Source organism: Coregonus lavaretus (genome assembly GCF_964263955.1).
Source record: "Coregonus lavaretus genome assembly, chromosome: 5".
Classification (NCBI taxonomy): domain Eukaryota; kingdom Metazoa; phylum Chordata; class Actinopteri; order Salmoniformes; family Salmonidae; genus Coregonus; species Coregonus lavaretus.
The window spans coordinates 61,614,898-61,633,861 of NC_139992.1; the positions used below are offsets into that span (position 1 = coordinate 61,614,898).

Consider the following 18,964-nt stretch of genomic DNA (forward strand, 5'->3'; position numbering starts at 1 on the left):
TGGGGATTAGTAAAGCAGGAGTGTGATATAACTAATGGATAAAGCATTACAGATACAGGTGTCATAGTAAGTGTTACCAACTCTCTCCCCTCTCTCTCTGTCTCTCTGTCTCTCTCTCTGTCTCTCTCTCTCTCTCTCTCTCTCTCTCTCTCTCTCTCTCTCTCTCTCTCTCTCTCTCTCTCTCTCTCTCTCTCTCTCTCTCTATCTCTCTCTCTCTCTCTCTCTCTCTACCTCTACCTCTGTCTCTGTCTCTCTGCAGTGTATCCGAGGGCGGAAAGCCACTCTGGAGGAGTTGCAGACGGTTCACTCTGAGGCCCACGTCCTTCTGTATGGAACCAACCCACTCCGACAGAAACTAGACAGTAAGTCCTACACCCGTGCTGATCTCGGACCTGTCCATATAATCTTATTCATTATGATATAAAAGGCTAAACTGATCCTAGATCAGAACTCCTACTCTGAGATGCTTTGTGGATACAGCCCAGACCCAAGTGGATGTTGTTGCATAATACACTATACAGGATCCATTGTGTAGATGCTCTCAGTATAGTGAGGGCGATTCCCAACTTCCACTGAAGTCAAATTTTCACACTGTCTTCCATTGACATCAATGCATGTCAGAAGTTATTGACCCGTATATGTACATAGTACAGTACATGAACAAGACTGCCTACGGTATGATAGTGTATACGACAATAACAGTCTTCCACAGACCACTATCTCCCCCCCTCACACCTCCGCTGTCTGTTATTACAGGGCAGAGCTGGTCTAATGTTCCTCTACCAGACCATTATCAACTTGCCTTCTGTGTAAAGAAAAAGCCAGGACACTCACTCACTATATCTCCACAGAGCTTGTTTTGTTTACCTTGTTTTGTTGTCGTTCCATTCTCATGTTATCTCATCAGAGTTGGAACTAGTTCAAATCTGTCCCTATGCTCGGTCAAGGCCACCACCTCTCTGCCAATAATGACCGCATGCACACACACACGCACGCACGCACGCACACACGCACACACACACACACACACACAATGTTCCATGACATCACTCCTCTGTGTTTACTCCCTCCACCCAAAGTGTTCTGATCTATCACCTAAATATTTCCTATTGGTTGAGAGAGAGAGGGAGACTGACAGCTTGGCTCAAATAGCGAACTATGACCACCCTGGCTGTCATCGGAGTTAACCAGCAGTGCCTGTGGAAGAACGCAGTCATTGAATTCTGTTGACCGTTGTAGATGAGTGGTTCCCAACCTTTTTGGTTACTGTAGCACCGAGTACATTTTGCTCTGCCCGAAGTACCCATGAAGGACCCCCTCATTTGCATTTTACCAGTAAGCCTATGGTCTCATGAGTCTTCTCAAGTACCCCCTGTGGATAGGCCAAGTACCCACAGTGGAAACACTGTTTTGGACTGTTGTACTTTCCGTATTTCCACTTGCACCGTTTTAAAAGTGTTTACTTCAAATATGTTTGATTATGTTGTATATTCTGTCATGCATCAATGCTCTACATTTTATGAGTGAATCTAGGAGTGTCTGCTATATGAATTCATATTAATGCAAAAGTGTAATGATCAACTCAGGACCCACTAAGAAGAGTGAAGGGTCACCTAGACACATTTTAATATTCAGGCCCAAAGGTGAAATTCTGCTTACTCGATTAGACTGGACTAATACTCATACACACATACACAGGTGTAGCCTATGTTCTCAAACCATGCAGGGTGTTGTTTTAAGGGTGTGGGGTTTCCACTTTACAACGTTTTTGCTAGAATTTGTACAGGTCAAGATTAGTTTATATCTCAAAGGGGATGTCATGTCTAAATGTACGTTGTAGTCATCTTGCAGATGCTTCTTGACTGGAGAGACTGGTAGGGCATAATGTGTGACAAGGGAGTATTCTGCCGGTTGCCTCTAACCTCTCTTTCTCTCTTCCCCCCCCCCTTCTTTCTCTTTCTCTCTCTCTCTCTCGCGCTCTCTCTCAGGTTCATTGACTCCCATGTTCGTGAGGCTGCCTTGTGGAGGGGTGGGGGTAAGTTACTCCCTACTTATCCTCCCCTGTCTAAATAATGGTGTTGTGTGTTATCCCACACACACACACACACACACACACACACACCCTGGAGCACCAGAGGCAACCAAAAATGTTGCTCTGCTTTCTGTCGAGTGGGTAATTGTGACCATATGTTTTCTATAAACAAGCTGTGTCCTGTAGAGTGGGTGGGGGGCGCTGTCTGTGTGTTGTGTGTTCAGGGGGACACTGAAGGGGGAAGGTTGGGGGGGGCGCAATGGTGTGCGTGTGTGCTTTTACTTCAGTGTGAAGGTTGGGGGGGAGGCAGGTAAGAACAAGGTCAGCTGGGTTAGTGTATCTGTGTGACCCTCTGTGTGTATGCTTGCATTTGATTGCAACCCACATTTTGTCTGTCTGTCTTCATGGGGCGTGTGTTCCCTTGCGTACTGTATGTGTGGGAGTGTGTATTGGAGTGTGTGAACTCAGATTGTGTGTTTGTTGCTCCCTAGATCAATATGTTGACAGAGGTCTGATTTTCAATCCCTCTCTCTCCCGCTCCCCCTACCTATCTCTCTCCCCGGAGGGTATCTAGCTGGGTCTGTTGCGGTGCCTGCTGCTGCCGGTGGGAAACAGAAGGGGCTGTGCTCTGTTTTATGGAAATGGGGCTAAATTGTTGTCTTCCTGTAGTCCCAGCACAGCGCCTCGGCTCATCAAATTACCCTGTCAGCCTGAGCAGAACCACCACTCTTTCATTCCAACACGTTCCCTCACTCTCTTTGGTCCCTGGTCCCTCGCTTTCCTCTCTCTTTTATCCCCCTATCGCTCTTGATCATACTGGCATACGTCTTTCGCCTCTTCTTACTCAATCTTACTTTTGCAAGTCGCTTTCGTCAAGGCTACTCTGCCCTTCCGACGTTGCACTTTCTTCTCCTTTAGTGACTAGAACTACTGACATACTTTGGCCTGTGTCCCTCCCTCGCTCGCTCACTCAATCTTTTCTTTCACTTTCTTACACACTCCTTAGTTCATCCCTAGGTACATTGTCACATTTTGTCATCTTCTTCAGTTTTTTAGCTTGCTCACTCGATCACTCAATTCCTTCACTCACTCTGGTGCAGCCATCACTCTTCATTCAACTCACCCTCCCTCCCCTCTCCACCCAACCCATTTCCCTCTCTTCCCCTCACCCCTTCACCACCCCCCCCCCCCCCCACCCACCCCAGTCTCCTTAGCATTGTAAATGCACCACAGACTCTTAATTCGTGACAAAGTCCTTGGCATGACTTGAAAAGGCCCACATTTTCCTTTTTTCTTCTAACTCTAGCCTTGAGCGTTCATGCCATTGAAAGCCATGTATGCTGAGTCCATTGGCGACCCCAAGGTTCACAGAAACCCTGCAGGTCCCCACACACTCCCTCTCTCTCTATCCCTTCTCAACATTTACATTGACATTGTAGTAATTTAGCAGACGCTCTTATCCAGAGCAATTTACAGTTAGTGCATTCATCTAAAGAAAGCTAGGTGGGACAGACACATTTCACAGTCATAGTAAGTACATTTTCCTCAATAAAGTAGCAGGGGGAGAGTGTGTGGATACTCTTTGAAGAGGTAGGTTTTCGGAAGATGGGCAGGGACTCTGCTGTCCTAGCTTCAGGGGGAAGCTGGTTCCTCCATTGGAGTGCCAGGACAGAGAAGAGGGGTGGGAGGGCCAAGAGGGCCAAGAGACCAGAGGTGGCAGAACAGAGTGCTCGGGTTGGGGTGTAGAGTTTGAGCATAGGGAGGGGCAGGTCTTCTTGCTGCTCCGTAGGCAAGTACCATGGTCTTGTAGTGGATGCACGATTCGACTGGAAGCCTGTCTCTGTCACTCTTTCTCTCTCTCTCTCTCTCTCTCTCTCTCTCTCTCTCTCTCTCTCTCTCTCTCTCTCTCTCTCTCTCTCGCTCTCGCTCTCTTTCCTCCTCTCTTTCCCTCTGCCAGCTGTTTTCTTCTCTTTAGGTTATTCCATCTCGGAATTCAACCCTAACCCAGGTGGTGTGTGTGTGACCTCAAGTTGGTTCCAGGGGTCAACCCCTTGATCCACTAAAAAACTTTTTTTTTTTTACATGCGGTCAGTGTTACAACAAGGAGTTAAGAGTCCTATATCTATACTGAGTGTGTGTGTGCAACAATATGAGGACTAGTGGTGTGTAGAGGAGTAAAGGTGTGTGTGTGCGTGTGAGTGTGTGTGTGTGCGTGCTGTGATTGGGGCCACGGAGCAGGCGTGTGTCAGCATAATCAGCCCTGACTGATGAATGCCTGGCCTCTCTCTCTGACCACATACACACACACCTCCACAACACGGGGACTAGCCAGCTCCCCCCACCCCATCCCACATCACTCTCCATGCCTTCCCCCCCCCCCCCCCCCCCCCCTTTAAAATATTTAATATTTCTCTCCATCTACTGTATATCCCCCATCTCTCCCAAACTTCTCCCTTGGCCTAATATTGACACTCCATGTCTGTGAATAAAAGCACACTCAGATGGACAGACGTGTTAAGAGCAAATTAGTTCCCCCTGCCTTTTAGATTGACGTACAGTACGTGCATGTGTGTGTATGTGTGTGTTTTTGTGTGCGTGTTTGTGCAACTGTGGATATGTTGTGTGTTTATGCATGTGTTTGTGTTTGTGTGTGTGTGTGCCAGTAGGCTATGCGTGCTAGCGCATATAGAAGAACTAAGCCTGGCTGTCCAAACTGAGTTTCTGTCTGTAAGGGGTGTCATTCATGTCAGTTGGATAGACCCATAACTCACTCTGAGAGTCTCTTTTCTGCTGCCTCGTTTGCTCAGCAATCAAGTTCATTTTTCCTGCTCTCTCTGTGCAAGCTTTGATACAATACAAGGGATTTGTATACACTGTGTGTGATTGTGAGTGTGGTTAGGGGCTTTGTATTGTAGCTTGTGTGCACATACAGTGGCTTGCGAAAGTATTCACCCCCTTGGCATTTTTCCTATTATGTTGCCTTACAACCTGGAATTAAAATGGATTTTGGGGGGGTTTGTATCATTTGATTTACACAACATACCTACCACTTTGAAGATGCAAAATAATTTTTTGTAGAGCCACCTTTTGCAGCAATTACAGCTGCAAGTCTCTTGGGGTATGTCTCTATAAGCTTGGCACATCTAGCCACTGGGATTTTTGCCCATTCTTCAAGGCTCCTTCAAGTTGGATGGGTTCCGCTGGTGTACAGCAATCTTTAATTAATACCACAGATTCTCAATTGGATTGAGGGCTTTGACTAGGCCATTCCAAGACATTTCAATGTTTCCCTTTAAACCACTCGAGTGTTGCTTTAGCAGTATGCTTAGGGTCATTGTCCGACTGGAAGGTGAACCTGCGTCCCAGTCTCAAATCTCTGCAAGACTGAAACAGGTTTCCCTCAAGAATTTCCCTGTATTTAGCGCCATCCATCATTCCTTCAATTCTGACCAGTTTCCCAGTCCCTGCCGATGAAAAACATCCCCACAGCATGATGCTGCCACCACCATGCTTCACTGTGGGGATGGTGTTCTCAGGGTGATGAGAGGTGTTGGGTTTGCGCCAGACATAGCGTTTTCCTTGATGGCCAAAAAGCTCAATTTTATTCTCATCTGATCAGTAGTTCTTCCATATGTTTTGGGAGTCTCCCACATGCCTTTGGCGAACACCAAACGTGTTTGCTTATTTTTTTCTTTAAGCAATGGCTCTTTTCTGGCCACTCTTCCGTAAAGCCCAGCTCTGTGGAGTGTACGGCTTAAAGTGGTCCTATGGACAGATACTCCAATCTCAGCTGTGGAGCTTTGCAGCTCCTTCAGGGTTATCTTTGGTCTCTTTGTTGCCTATCTGATAAATGCCCTCCTTGCCTGGTCCGTGAGTTTTGGTGGGCGGCCCTCTCTTGGCAGGTTTGTTGTGGTGCCATATTCTTTAATTTTTTTTTAATAATGGATTTAATGGTGCTCGGTGGCATGTTCAAAGTTTCAGATATTTTTTTATAACCCAACCCTGATCTGTACTTCTCCACAACTTTGTCCCTGACCTGTTTGGAGAGCTTGTTGGTCTTCATGGTGCCGCTTGCTTGGTGGTGCCCCTTGCTTAGTGGTGTTGCAGACTCTGGGGCCTTTCAGAACAGGTGTATATATACTGAGATCATGTGACAGATCATGTGACACTTAGATTGCACACAGGTGGACTTTATTTAACTAATTATGTGACTTCTGAAGGTAATTGGTTGCACCAGATCTTATTTAGGGGCTTCATAGCAAAGGGGGTGAATACATATGCATGCACCACTTTTCCGTTATGTATTCTTTAGAAAAAAATTTAGCACTTTTTTTTTCATTTCACTTTTGGACTATTTTGTGTATGTCCATTACATGAAATCCAAATAAAAATCCATTTAAATTACAGGTTGTAATGCAACAAAATAGGAAAAACGCCAAGGGGGATGAATACTTTTCCAAGGCACTGTATCTCCTTCACTCTCTCTACCTCTGGAATTGTTGGGACTGGGAGGACAAATGTCCTGGTCCAACGTTGTCCAATTGTATTCTTTATAATTAATTAATTAATTAATATGCCATTTAGCAGACGCTTTTATCCAAAGCGACTTACAGTCATGCGTGCATACATTTTTTTTTTGTGTATGGGTGGTCCCGGGGATCGAACCCACTACCTTGGCGTAACAAGCGCCGTGCTCTACCAGCTGAGCTACAGAGGACCACGTCTCACGTAAACGTAATCCTGTTTATATTGTGCATTAATAAATGTGCATATGTGTTTGTGTTCATAGGTGGACAGCGACACCATTTGGAACGAGGTCCACTCGTCCAGCGCAGCTCGTCTGGCTGTGGGCTCCGTCGTGGAGCTGGTCTTCAAAGTGGCAGCTGGAGAGCTCAAGGTTAGCTCCATGTCCCTCATCATGGCGCTGTCTGTCTGTCTGCCTGTCTGTCAAGCTGTCTGTCTGAATGTCTATATTACCAATGATAAAGCCATCTAGCAACTGACGCTAAATGCTAATGCTAGCCCATCTCAGGTGAATAGGTGGCAGAGTGGAGTGTTGATCATTAGACCGCATTAACGGTGCTAACGCTAGCCCCACTCAAGTTAATTAGGCACAGGGCTAGCGTAGCTTTATTCATTTAGCCTTGTTAGCCGTGCTCTCTCTTAACACCTCCAGACTCGGTAGGAATGCCCCCCGCCCCCTTCCACACCGCAAAGCTCTCATTAGCACCTTTCAGACAGACACTCCTCCCCTCCTGCCCGCCTGCCTTCCTGTGTCTGTGGCCTCTCCTGGCAGCGCCCGACTGTCGTTTGAACCCCGCGGGGGGCGGCCTAGTGCGCGGGCATCGCTAACGCTAATAGTCCCCGCTAACACCCTGTCTTTATTAGTCTGCACACCATAGCCACCTGCGGCGCAGAGCTGGGTAAGGTAATGGAGACATGATAATTCCTCTCAGAGCTAAATTGCTAACGCTCGCACAGAGTTTCAGCTAGGATTTAGGGCTTCAACTAGCACATTCACTCTCCTTCTTGTTACAGCGGAATTGGAAGCATTAGTTAGGGGATGCAGTTAGTGCATACTGTAAAGTGGGCGTGATCTATTGTTATTTGAAGGTTGTTGTTTGGAATGTGTCTGTTGATGAGTATGTATGCCATTTATTGAACAGCACTGGTTGTTGTTACTGAGATTTATTTACTTGTTTTATTCATTCATGGACTTGTTTGTTCATCCATTCATCTATTTATCATTCATCTTCATGGATTTATCGAGGACATGGCTCTCTTTCTAAGAATAATGACCTGAAATGATTCATGAAAATATGCCTGCACTCTACACAAGTGTTAGAGGTCACAGGAAGTGACCTCCTTGCCTCTTAACCCCATCTTAGCACACACACACATACACACACCCACACACACGTGCAAAAACACACACACACACACACATAACCCCAGGGGGGGAAACCAGACATAAACATCACCTGCCACCCTCTGGCCTGTCCAAGTCAGCATTGCATCTGCATCATCAATGTTTCTAAAATAGAACTCAATGGAATTCCATTAATCTCTTTAAATCACACACACTCGCTCTCTCACACACACACAGCTCTTTGAAAGCGGTCCCTATCGTCAGATGGGATCTGAGTTCCTTCTCTCCCTCTGCTAGAATAATATCCTCTGCGGCCAGGCGAGGTGGAGAGTAATCCACAGCAGCTGCCTCAACATCATTAGACTGGACTACAGGGACACAGGTCACTTCACCACGTACACATACCACAGTCAGTCAGGGCCCCCAAACACTGGGCGTCCCTACCAGTCCCCATATGTCCCCATATTACACCAGTCGGCGCGGGAGTCTCCCAGGTCCCCACATTAGCACAACATCCACGCCTCGCACTGCTGCTCCCAGCTGTCAGCCATACCTGTGTGTGTGTGTGTTTCAAGTTTCAAGATGTATTAGTCGTATGTACAAGATACACATGGTGTACACCGTCCAACGAAATGCTTACTTGCAGGTTCCTTCGCGACAATGCAACAACAATAAGAAATAACAAAAGATAAGAATATTAACATAAAGTAAATGGCTCAGTAGAATATAACAAACATTTTAGCGTGTGTGTGTCACCGGCAGTGTCTGACCCTCCGCACTGTAAATGGCAAAACAATTAAGTGTGAGCCCTAAGGGGATTTAGGGTCATAGAGGCAGAGAACTGAATACTGCATGGAGAAACTGGAATGTGTGTGTGTGTGCTGGTGTGTGTGTGTGTAAATAGGTATTTTCGTGTGTGTTTATGGTGTTATGTGTTTATCTGTGCTATTACAGTATGAGTGTCTGTCAGTCTTTGATTGATTAAGGCCTTATGGGTAACATGGCTCCCTCTTCTCTGATTGGCAGAATGGCTTTGCTGTAGTCCGGCCCCCTGGACACCACGCAGAGGAGAGCACACCTATGTAAGTCCCACCCCATTTATTTTTCTTCGTTCTCATTGGATCAGATCTTGTTGAAGTCATTACGAAACAGTATGAGATTTCGAGCAAAATCAAATTATCAGAACCCTAATCACAATACCTGTTGGACTCACTAAATGCATATTATTTCACTCATCCCCCCTCTCTCTCATCACTCCATCACACAGGGGATTCTGTTACTTCAACTCAGTGGCCATCGCAGCTAAACTTCTGCAGCAGAGGCTCAGTGTCAATAAGATCCTGATTGTGGATTGGGTGAGTTCACCTTGGACTTCCTGTGCTTTCACACAGAATAAGGTGGGGCTCAGTCATTAGAGCATGGCGCTTGCAAGGGGGTAGTGGGTTCGATTCCCGCTGAGGCCACCCATACGTAAAATGTATGCACGCATGTCTTTAAGTCGCTTTGCATAAAATCGTCTGCTAAATGGCTTATATTATTATATGAAATAATGTGACCTATCTTTCTTAACATTTGTTAATGTTCTGCGTAGGGCCGTACCCGACCAAAACAAATCTTGGTCAACCGAGAGTCGCCTATTCTTTCGACCAATTGATTTGTTGAAATTCTTAAACTTGTATTTTTTCCTATATTAACACACCCTATGTGTTAATAAAATCAACTATATATATAGGCTACTTAGCTTGTCTGATGCTTTAAGCACACTGTGATTAATTAATTAAGACATACAAATGACTAGAGGGAGCCAGAGATCAAGGTAGCCTAACTAGAAGAAAAAAACCTGTTCCTGACCCTCCTCCTCCAGCTGCTGCTGGCCTTCGCAGATTCTGCCATTAAACTCCTGAAGTTGCCGGTAATGGGCAATATCAGGGTCGGCAACCTTTTCCATTTGGAGTGCCAATTTATCTTACCATTTCTACCGATTTGCGTGCCAGTTATGATTTTCATATGCACATTTTCGTGGAACAGTTTCATTTCATTTATAATATAGTCTTTGTATCGCAAAATCATTATGTGCTTAATCAAAATTCTAAAAGTGATTTATATTGCCATTGGCAACTATGTAAAAATAGCCTACATAAAGCCAACAAATAAAAACATTGCAGCCTGCAGGGAGAAAATATCCTGATAAAAATAAATATCCTATAAATCACATTGGCTAAGCATGGCCTGTCTGCAAGGAACTTGAAACATTGTATCAACTATCAACTTGGTCTGGCCTGAAACTAATGCTAGCAAACTTGCAACATTGTATAAAATATTCTGGGCCCTCAGAGTTTCCCATGCTAGTGAGCTCCGGACAGACAGACACAGCTGTAGGCTATTTGCGCATGGGATAAGAAGTAATCAAGTAGGCCTATTTTATGATGTTTCCACCGGATCAGAGCATGACATTTTTTCCCCCTTTCACACACCAAGTGGTTATCGAAAGAGAGCTGGAAAGATTTTTCAAATAGGCTACATTGAGGAGCTATTGTCATCCTCAAAAACAGACTCCAGAGTGGTGGTGAGATAAGACAATCAGAAATGCTATCAGATCCCCAAATGGGCACATTTATAGGCCTACATTTGCGTGCAGGCCAGGTAGCCTAGGCCTACTTCTATGCGTAATCAGGTGCGCGTTCTTACTCAACATTGACAGTAGCACTACAAATAAAAGACAATGAATAAATTGACAACTGGTAAATGGAATGAAATAAACCAAAACTTGTTCCTCATACAGGGTATATGTTGGAACATTACTGCAGGGACTTGCTTCCATTCAGCCACAAGAACATTAGTGAGGTCGGACAATGAAGTTGGCATTCCAATTCATCCCAAAGGTGTTTGATGGATGCATAGAATCGTCTAGAATGTCAGTGTATGCTGTAGCGTTAAGATTTCCCTTCACTGGAACTAAGGGGCCTAGCCCGAACCATTATTCCTCCTCCACCAAACTTTACAGTTGGCACTATGCATTGGGGCAGGTAGCGTTCTCCTGGCATCCGCCAAACCCAGATTCGTCCGTCGGACTGCCAGATGGTGTTTCCACTGCTCCAGAGAACATGTTTCCACTGCTGCAGAGTCCAATGGTAGCAAGCTTTACACCACTCCAGCCGACGCTTGGCATTGCGCATGGTGATCTTAGGCTTGTGTGCAGATGCTCGGCCATGGAAACCATTTCATGAAGCTCCCGACGAACAGTTCTTGTGCGGACGTTGCTTCCAGAGGCAGTTTGGAACTCAGTAGTGAGAGTTGCAACCGAGGACAGACGATTTTTACGTGCTACGCCCCGTTCTGTGAGCTTGTGTGGCTTACCACTTTGCGGCTGAGCCGTTGTTGCTCCTAGACGTTTCCACTTCACAATAACAGCACTTACAGTTGACTGGGGCAGCTCTAGCAGGGCAGAAATTTGACGAACTGACTTGTTGGAAAGGTGGCAACCTATGCCATGTTGAAAGTCACTGAGCTCTTCAGTACGGCCATTCTACTGCCAATGTTTGTTTATGGAGATTGCATGACTGTGTGCTTGATTTTATACACCTGTCAGCAATGGGTAATAGCCGAATCCACTAATTTGAATGGGTGTCCACATACTTTTGTATATACAGTATAGTGTATATATATATTTGCTAACGCTCGAGTAAAAAACTCTTGGTCCACCAACAGCCTATCGATCAAACAATCGACCAGTCGACTAAATGGGGTCAGCCCTAGTTCTGCGAGTGTAATATAATGCTTTTACAGACCAAGTTATTCAGTGTCAACAAACAATACCTGTCTGTATAACATAATATGAGACATACGTCTGGCGTTAGACTCTGTCAAATTGATGTCAAAATAATCTTGGCGCCGAGAACCAAACCTTGCATGAGCGCTGGCCAGTGTTTCATCTGTCACACTGTGCGTCATGTCATTTATCAGTACGACACACATTTGTGTCAAAAAGCACACCTTATAAAGACAGTCACACTAGAGTATGTAGGTCAGAAACTGAAAGAGGAGCGTTTTTTACATTTGAAAGGCCTGAAAATAGTCCCCATGCCCAGGAAGAGATGTGCGTGTCATCATGGCTAATGGATGCTGCTGGGGTCGTTATACAGCTGGCCAAAGCCTTTGAAACCATTTTCATTTCCTCCTGTCTGTCACTGAGAGAGATTTCTAAAGCTAGCCCTGTCATCCAGGGAGAAACGACCGCTTTTTTAGCTCGTCTTTTGTATTACAAAATGTCTCAATATAGAAACTTCTTAAGCAGTGCCGTCAAAAAATTGACACTTAGTTAGAAAATTACCTTCTTTAAAACTTGTCTTGTATGAGATAATGCCTCGATATAGAAGCTTAAGTCACTTTTTTATGTTTGACTATGTGGGAAGGTCTGCTGAAATGAAATGGAAAGTAAAAGATGTTGTCACCCAGCAATGAGATTTGTAAAACAGACTTAATCCAATTGTACGCCTAAAACACATGCAACCCTCTGAACTGGTCACAAAGGTTGTAGGATGTTAGATAGTGGCTAAGCACGACAGTGGATAGCATTATGCCCATCTGACGACTGATTCAAGGTTGATTTTGATGTTTAGCGCACAATGCTTATGGATAGGATTTGGATGTGGAGACCTGATCCTAAATCAGTTGTTAGTCAGAAAGTAACCATAGCCTGCCACTCTCCATGTCTGTCAGGATGTTCACCATGGAAATGGCACGCAACAGGCATTCTACAGCGACCCCAACATTCTCTATCTGTCACTCCATCGCTACGACGACGGCAACTTCTTCCCCGGCAGTGGAGCGCCTGATGAGGTCAGTGGCGGAGTGTGTGTGTGTGCGTGTGCAGTGTTTTCCCTATGATTGTTTTCAGCAGCGTTGGCAAAGTTAGCATTGGGGGGGAGAGAAATTGCAGTTTCAAAGCTAATTTCCTGCAATTCAACACTTTTTACCATGGGGCTAAGAGAACATGTTACAGTTTTAAAGCAAATTTCCTGTATGTCTACACATTTTGCCTTGGGGCTAAGAGAACATTTTACAGTTTTAAAGCAATTTTTTGGTATTTCTACAGATTTTGCAATGGGGTTGAGAGAACATTTTACAGTTTTAAAGCTAATTTCCTGTATTTAAAGCTAATTTCCTATATTTCTACACATTTTGCAATGGGGTTGAGAGAACATTTTACAGTTTTAAAACGAGTTTCCTGCAATTCTACACATTTTGTCACGGGCTGAGAGAAAAATGGCAGTTTTAAAGCTAATTTCCTGTAATTGTACACATTTTGCCAAGGCTTATGCCGTGTTCATATACTATTTGAGTGACTCAAACATTATAAGAAAATCAATGGGGGTCCAATGCCATGACATTTTTTTGTCTAGTTTTTATTTTGGTGATTGTATTATTTTTTATGAAAAATATATATTGCTCTATTATATTATCTACATACTTTATATCTGGTTTTAATCGTTTTACACTGAAAACATTTTACCAGCCCGAAAATGTATCTTCTGTTTTTTTTGCCGCTAAATGCATATAGGGGAAACACTGGTGTGTACAGTCGTGGTCAAACGTTTTGAGAATGACACAAAAATTAATTTTCACAAAGTCTGCTGCCTCAGTTTTTAGGATGTCAATTTGCATATACTCCAGAATGTTATGAAGAGTGATCAGATGAATTGCAATTAATTGCAAAGTCCCTCTTTGCCATGAAAATGAACTTAATCCCAAAAAAACATTTCCACTGCATTTCAGCCCTGCCACAAAAGGACCAGCTGACATCATGTCAGTGATTCTCTCGTTAACACAGGTGAGAGTGTTGACGAGGACAAGGCTGGAGATCACTCTGTCATGCTGATTGAGTTAGAATAACAGACTGGAAGCTTTAAAAGGAGGGTGGTGCTTGAAATCATTGTTCTTCCTCTGTTAACCATGGTTACGTGCAAGGAAACACGTGCCGTCATCATTGCTTTGCACAAAAAGGGCTTCACAGGCAAGGATATTGCTGCTAGTAAGATTGCACCTAAATCAACCATTTATCGGATCATCAAGAACTTCAAGAAGAGAAGTTCAATTGTTGTGAAGAAGGCTTCAAGGCGCCCAAGGAAGTCCTGCAAGCGCCAGGACCGTCTCCTAAAGTTGATTCAGCTGCGGGATCGGGGCACCACCAGTGCAGAGCTTGCTCAGGAATGGCAGCAGGCAGGTGTGAGTGCATCTGCAAGCACAGTGAGGCAAATACTTTTGGAGGATGGCCTGGTGTCAAGAAGGGCAGCGAGGAAGCCACTTCTCTCCAGGAAAAACATCAGGGACAGACTGATATTCTGCAAAAGGTACAGGGATTGGACTGCTGAGGACTGGGGTAAAGTCATTTTCTCTGATGAATCCCCTTTCCGATTGTTTGGGGCATCCGGAAAAAAGCTTGTCCGGAGAAGACAAGGTGAGCTCTACCATCAGTCCTGTGGTAGGTCCGAGTGGCGCAGTGGTCTAAGGCACTGCATCGCAGTGCTAGCTGTGCCACTAGAGATCCTGGTTCGAATCCAGGCTCTGTCGTAGCCGGCCGTGACCGGGAGACCCATGGGGCGGCGCACAATTGGCCCAGCGTCGTCCAGGGTAGGGGAGGGAACGGCCGGCAGGGATGTAGCTCAGTTGGTAGAGCATGGCGTTTGCAACGCCAGGGTTGTGGGTTCATTTCCCACGGGGGGCCAGTATTAAAAAATAATAATAACAAAAAAAAAACATGTAATGTATGCACTCACTAACTGTAAGTTGCTCTGGATAAGAGCGTCTGCTAAAAGACTAAAATGTAATGTAATGTGTCATGCCAACAGTAAAGCATCCTGAGACCATTCATGTGTGGGGTTGCTTCTCAGCCAATTTTGCCTAAGAACACAGCCATGAATAAAGAATGGTACCAACACATCCTCCGAGAGCAACTTCTCCCAACCATCCAAGAACAGTTTGGTGACGACCAATGCCTTTTCCAGCATGATGGAACACCTTGCCATAAGGCAAAAGTGATAACTAAGTGGCTCGGGGAACAAAACATAAACATTTTGGGTCCATGGCCATGAAACTCCCCAGACCCACAAATTCTGACAAACTCCAAGCATTGATTATGCAAGAATGGGCTGCCATCAGTCAGGATGTGGCCCAGAAGTTAATTGACAGCATGCCAGGGCGGATTGCAGAGGTCTTGAAAAAGAAGGGTCAACACTGCAAATATTGACTCTTTGCATAAACTTAATGTAATTGTCAATAAAAGCCTTTGACACTTATGGAATGCTTGTAATTATACTTCAGTATACCATAGTAACATCTGACAAAAATATCTCATAACACTGAAGCAGCAAACTTTGTGAAGACCAATACTTGTGTCTTTCTCAACATTTTTGACCACAACTGTATGTGTTCCACTTTGAGAAGCTCTTACTGTTCTTCACATCACTGTCACACATAGACAGACACTGGTAGCTCATCTCCCTGCACAGTGTGTAGGATCTCAACACCAATGCTTTCCTCTTGTTAATGAAAAACGATTTACTGAAGAGTAGGGTTCCAAAATTCTGGTCACTTTCCCCAAATTCCCTGGTTTTCCAGAATTTCTGGATGGAGGATTTCCGGCATATTCCCTCCTGATTCTGGGATATTCCAATGGGATTTCTGGAAAACCTTGGAATATTTTTAGTTATAGCAATTTTGCCAATTGATGACCACTCACTAAGTTGAACACTGATAATCAAAGTAAATGGTGGCTGTTTTTCACCATTCAGTCAAACACTGGGCACTATACTTTCTGCCTTCCCTGGCTCAATAACTAATAATGACCAGAAAATAGAATTTTGGAAATGTTCCTGTTATTCACAGTCAAATTGGCAACATAAAGAAAACTCAATTGTTGTTGGCTCTCCCCTGGTAATTGCTACAATATTGACAGTAGTCCAATTGTAATATTTCCTAATACATGTTTCTTAATGATGAGGCCAACCGGCACTTACAGTGCATTCGGAAAGTATGCAGACCCCTTGACCTTTTCCACGTTTTGTTACGTTACAGCCTTATTCTAAAATTGATTAAATTGTTTTTTTTCCATCATCAATCTACACACAATACCCCATAATGACAAAGCAAAAACAGGTTTTTAGAATTTTTTGCAAATGTATTAAAATAAAAATTCACCGAAATATCACATTTACATAAGTATTCAGACCCTTTACTCAGTACTTTGTTGAACCACCTTTGGCAGCGATTACAGCCTCGAGTCTTCTTGGGTATGACGCTACAAGCTTGGCATACCTGTATTTGGGGAGTTTCTCACATTCTTCTCTGCAGATCCTCTCAAGCTCTGTCAGGTTGGATGGGGAGCGTCGCTGCACAGCTATTTTCAAGTCTCTCCAGAGATGTTCGATCAGGTTCAAGTCCGGGCTCTGGCTGGGCCACTCAATTCAGAGACTTGTCCCGAAGCCACTCCTGCGTTGTCTTGGCTGTGTGCTTAGGGTCGTTGTCCTGTTGGAAGGTGAACCATCACCCCAGTCTGAGGTCCTGAGCACTCTGGAGCAGGTTTTCATCAAGGATCTCTCTGTATTTTGCTCCATTCATCATTCCCTCGATCCTGACTAGTCTCCCAGTCCCTGCCACTGAAAAACATCCCCATAGCATAATGCTGCCACCACCATGCTTCACCATAGGTATGGTGCCAGGTTTCCTCCTGACGTGACGCTTGGCATTCAGGCCAAAGAGTTCAATCTTAGTTTTATCAGACCAGATAATCTTTTTTCTCATGGTCTGAGAGTCCTTTAGGTGCCTTTTGGCAAACTCCAAGCGGACTGTCATGTGCCTTTTACTGAGGAGTGGCTTCTGTCTGGCCACTCTACCATAAAGGCCTGATTGGTGGAGTGCTGCAGAAATGGTTGACCTTCTGGAACTCTGGAGCTCTGTCAGAGTGACCATCGGGTTCTTGGTCACCTCCCTGACCAAGGCTCTTCTCCCCCGATTGCTCAGTTTGGCCGGGTGGCCAACTTTAGAAAGAGTCTTGGTGGTTCCAAACTTCTTCCATTTAAGAATGATGGGGGTCAATGTGTTCTTTGGGGCCTTCAATGCTGCAGAGAAAAATTGGTACCTTCCCCAGATCTGTGCTTTGACACAATCCTGTCTCTGAGCTCTACGGACAATTCCTTTGACCTTATGGCTTGGTTTTTGCTCTGACATGCACTGTCAAATGTGGGACCTAATATAGACAGGTGTGTGCCTTTCCAAATCATGTCCAATCAATTGAATTTACCACAGGTGGAATCCAATCAAGTTGTAGAAACATCTCAAAGATGATCAATGGAAACAGGATGCACCTGAGGTCAATTTTGAGTCTCATAGCAAAGGGTCTGAATACTTATGTAAATAAGGTATTTCTGTTTTTTTATTTGTAATACATTTCCAAAAAAATCTTAAAACCTGTTTTGGCTTTGTCATTATAGGGTATTGTGTGTAGAGTTATGAAAACATTAACAATAATAATCAATTTTAGGAGAAGGCTGTAACGTAACAAAATGTGGAAAAAGTCAAGGGGTCTGAATACTTTCCGAATGCACTGTAGTTCAGATTATTGTTGTTGTTTGTAAAATGCCCAGATCTATTGTAAAAGTATGTGTGCGTGTGCTTGTGCGTGTGCGTGTGTGTGTGTGTGTGTGTGCTTGCGTGTGTACTTGTGTGTGTGTGTGTGTGTGTGTGTGCTCTTGCCTGGCAGCTGTAATCTGACCTTTGACAGGTAAATGGCAGGAATCCCAGCAGTCTTTTCCTAGAAATACTACATATATTACTAGAAAGGGCTTTGATATGGTCAATCAATGTTCAGATGTTTTAGTGTATGTGTGTGTGTAATTTTGCGAGTGTGTGCCTGTTGTGTGTGTTTGCGCGACCAACCTATGTTGCGTTTTGTGTGTTGTAGGTGGGCACTGGGGCAGGCATGGGCTTCAATGTGAACATGGCTTTCACCGGGGGACTAGAACCACCCATGGGAGACGCAGAGTACCTGGCTGCCTTCAGGTAACACACAAACACGGACTAGCTACCACAGAGTATGATGACGTTTCTTTACGCTGGGAACACCAGCGCAAGAAAACAAAAGAGTGAAAAATTGAGAAAATTAGGGGCCTGTTTAGTGGTGAATTTACAGCGGTGGGGGTTGGCTGTTGGAGTGTAGAGTGCTTAGGGAGCACTTGTATGAGGAGAGGGTTGTATTTCAACAGGCTGAAGGTCCCAGTGGTCTGTCTGTCCTGACAGTTCCCAGCTCTGGAACCATATACAGTGGGGTTCTAAATAATTGACAGCCTTGATAAAGATGAGCAATAATGACTGAATAAAATAAATTATTCAAATACTGGAGCTATATTGACAATATCAGAATAATGAGAATGTGTTTTTAAACACTTCCACATTAATGTTACGGATAATCCTGAATTAATCTACATTAATGTGGATGCTACAAAGTTACAGAGGGTCAAAGATCATACCCCCAAGACATGCTAACCGCTCACCATTACCAATAACAGGGGAGGTTAGCATGTCTTCTACATTAATGTAGAAGTGTTTAGAAACATATTCTATTCTTATTTATAATAACATTTACTAGGCTTAGTCTGTAAGACAGGCATGCTGCCTCTGACAGGGGAGAGAAACAGGCCTTCTCTAATTCTGTAGCCTACTAGACAAGATGGCGTATTGAATACACAGCGGTAAAAATCACCTCAAAACAAAAACATAATATTCAATATCAGTAAGTTAGACTAAATATTAGCACTTCATATATTTGAGGGTAATAACATTCAATCTGGATAATAACACAAAAGAAATGATAAGGCTAGAGAAATGTATTGACAAATATTACAACAACACGCAACACCCAAACATGACGGAAGATAAACGAGGAGAATCAATCTCCAAGAGAACTTGACTCGTCGACTGATACAGATGATTTATGCTTTTCACCACTGGGACTGGTAAGTGTGAAAAGCGACCTGTTGAAGTCGATAAATGACAAACTGGGCATACTA

At 44.2% G+C, this 18,964-nt stretch overlaps 1 protein-coding gene across 1 annotated transcript in view; it reads left to right on the top strand.

Annotated features, from left to right (window-relative positions):
* The window catches only part of hdac4 (histone deacetylase 4), a gene marked incomplete at its 5' end in the record, with an annotated part of 124,776 nt that overhangs the window by 39,476 nt on the left and 66,336 nt on the right, over positions 1-18,964 (top strand). The window contains 7 exons of the mRNA XM_084161596.1: positions 260-362; positions 1,989-2,035; positions 6,822-6,929; positions 8,928-8,983; positions 9,169-9,256; positions 12,621-12,740; positions 17,860-17,957. Coding sequence (XP_084017722.1) covers positions 260-362; positions 1,989-2,035; positions 6,822-6,929; positions 8,928-8,983; positions 9,169-9,256; positions 12,621-12,740; positions 17,860-17,957 — 620 coding nt within the window. The remainder of the gene's footprint in view (positions 1-259; positions 363-1,988; positions 2,036-6,821; positions 6,930-8,927; positions 8,984-9,168; positions 9,257-12,620; positions 12,741-17,859; positions 17,958-18,964) is intronic.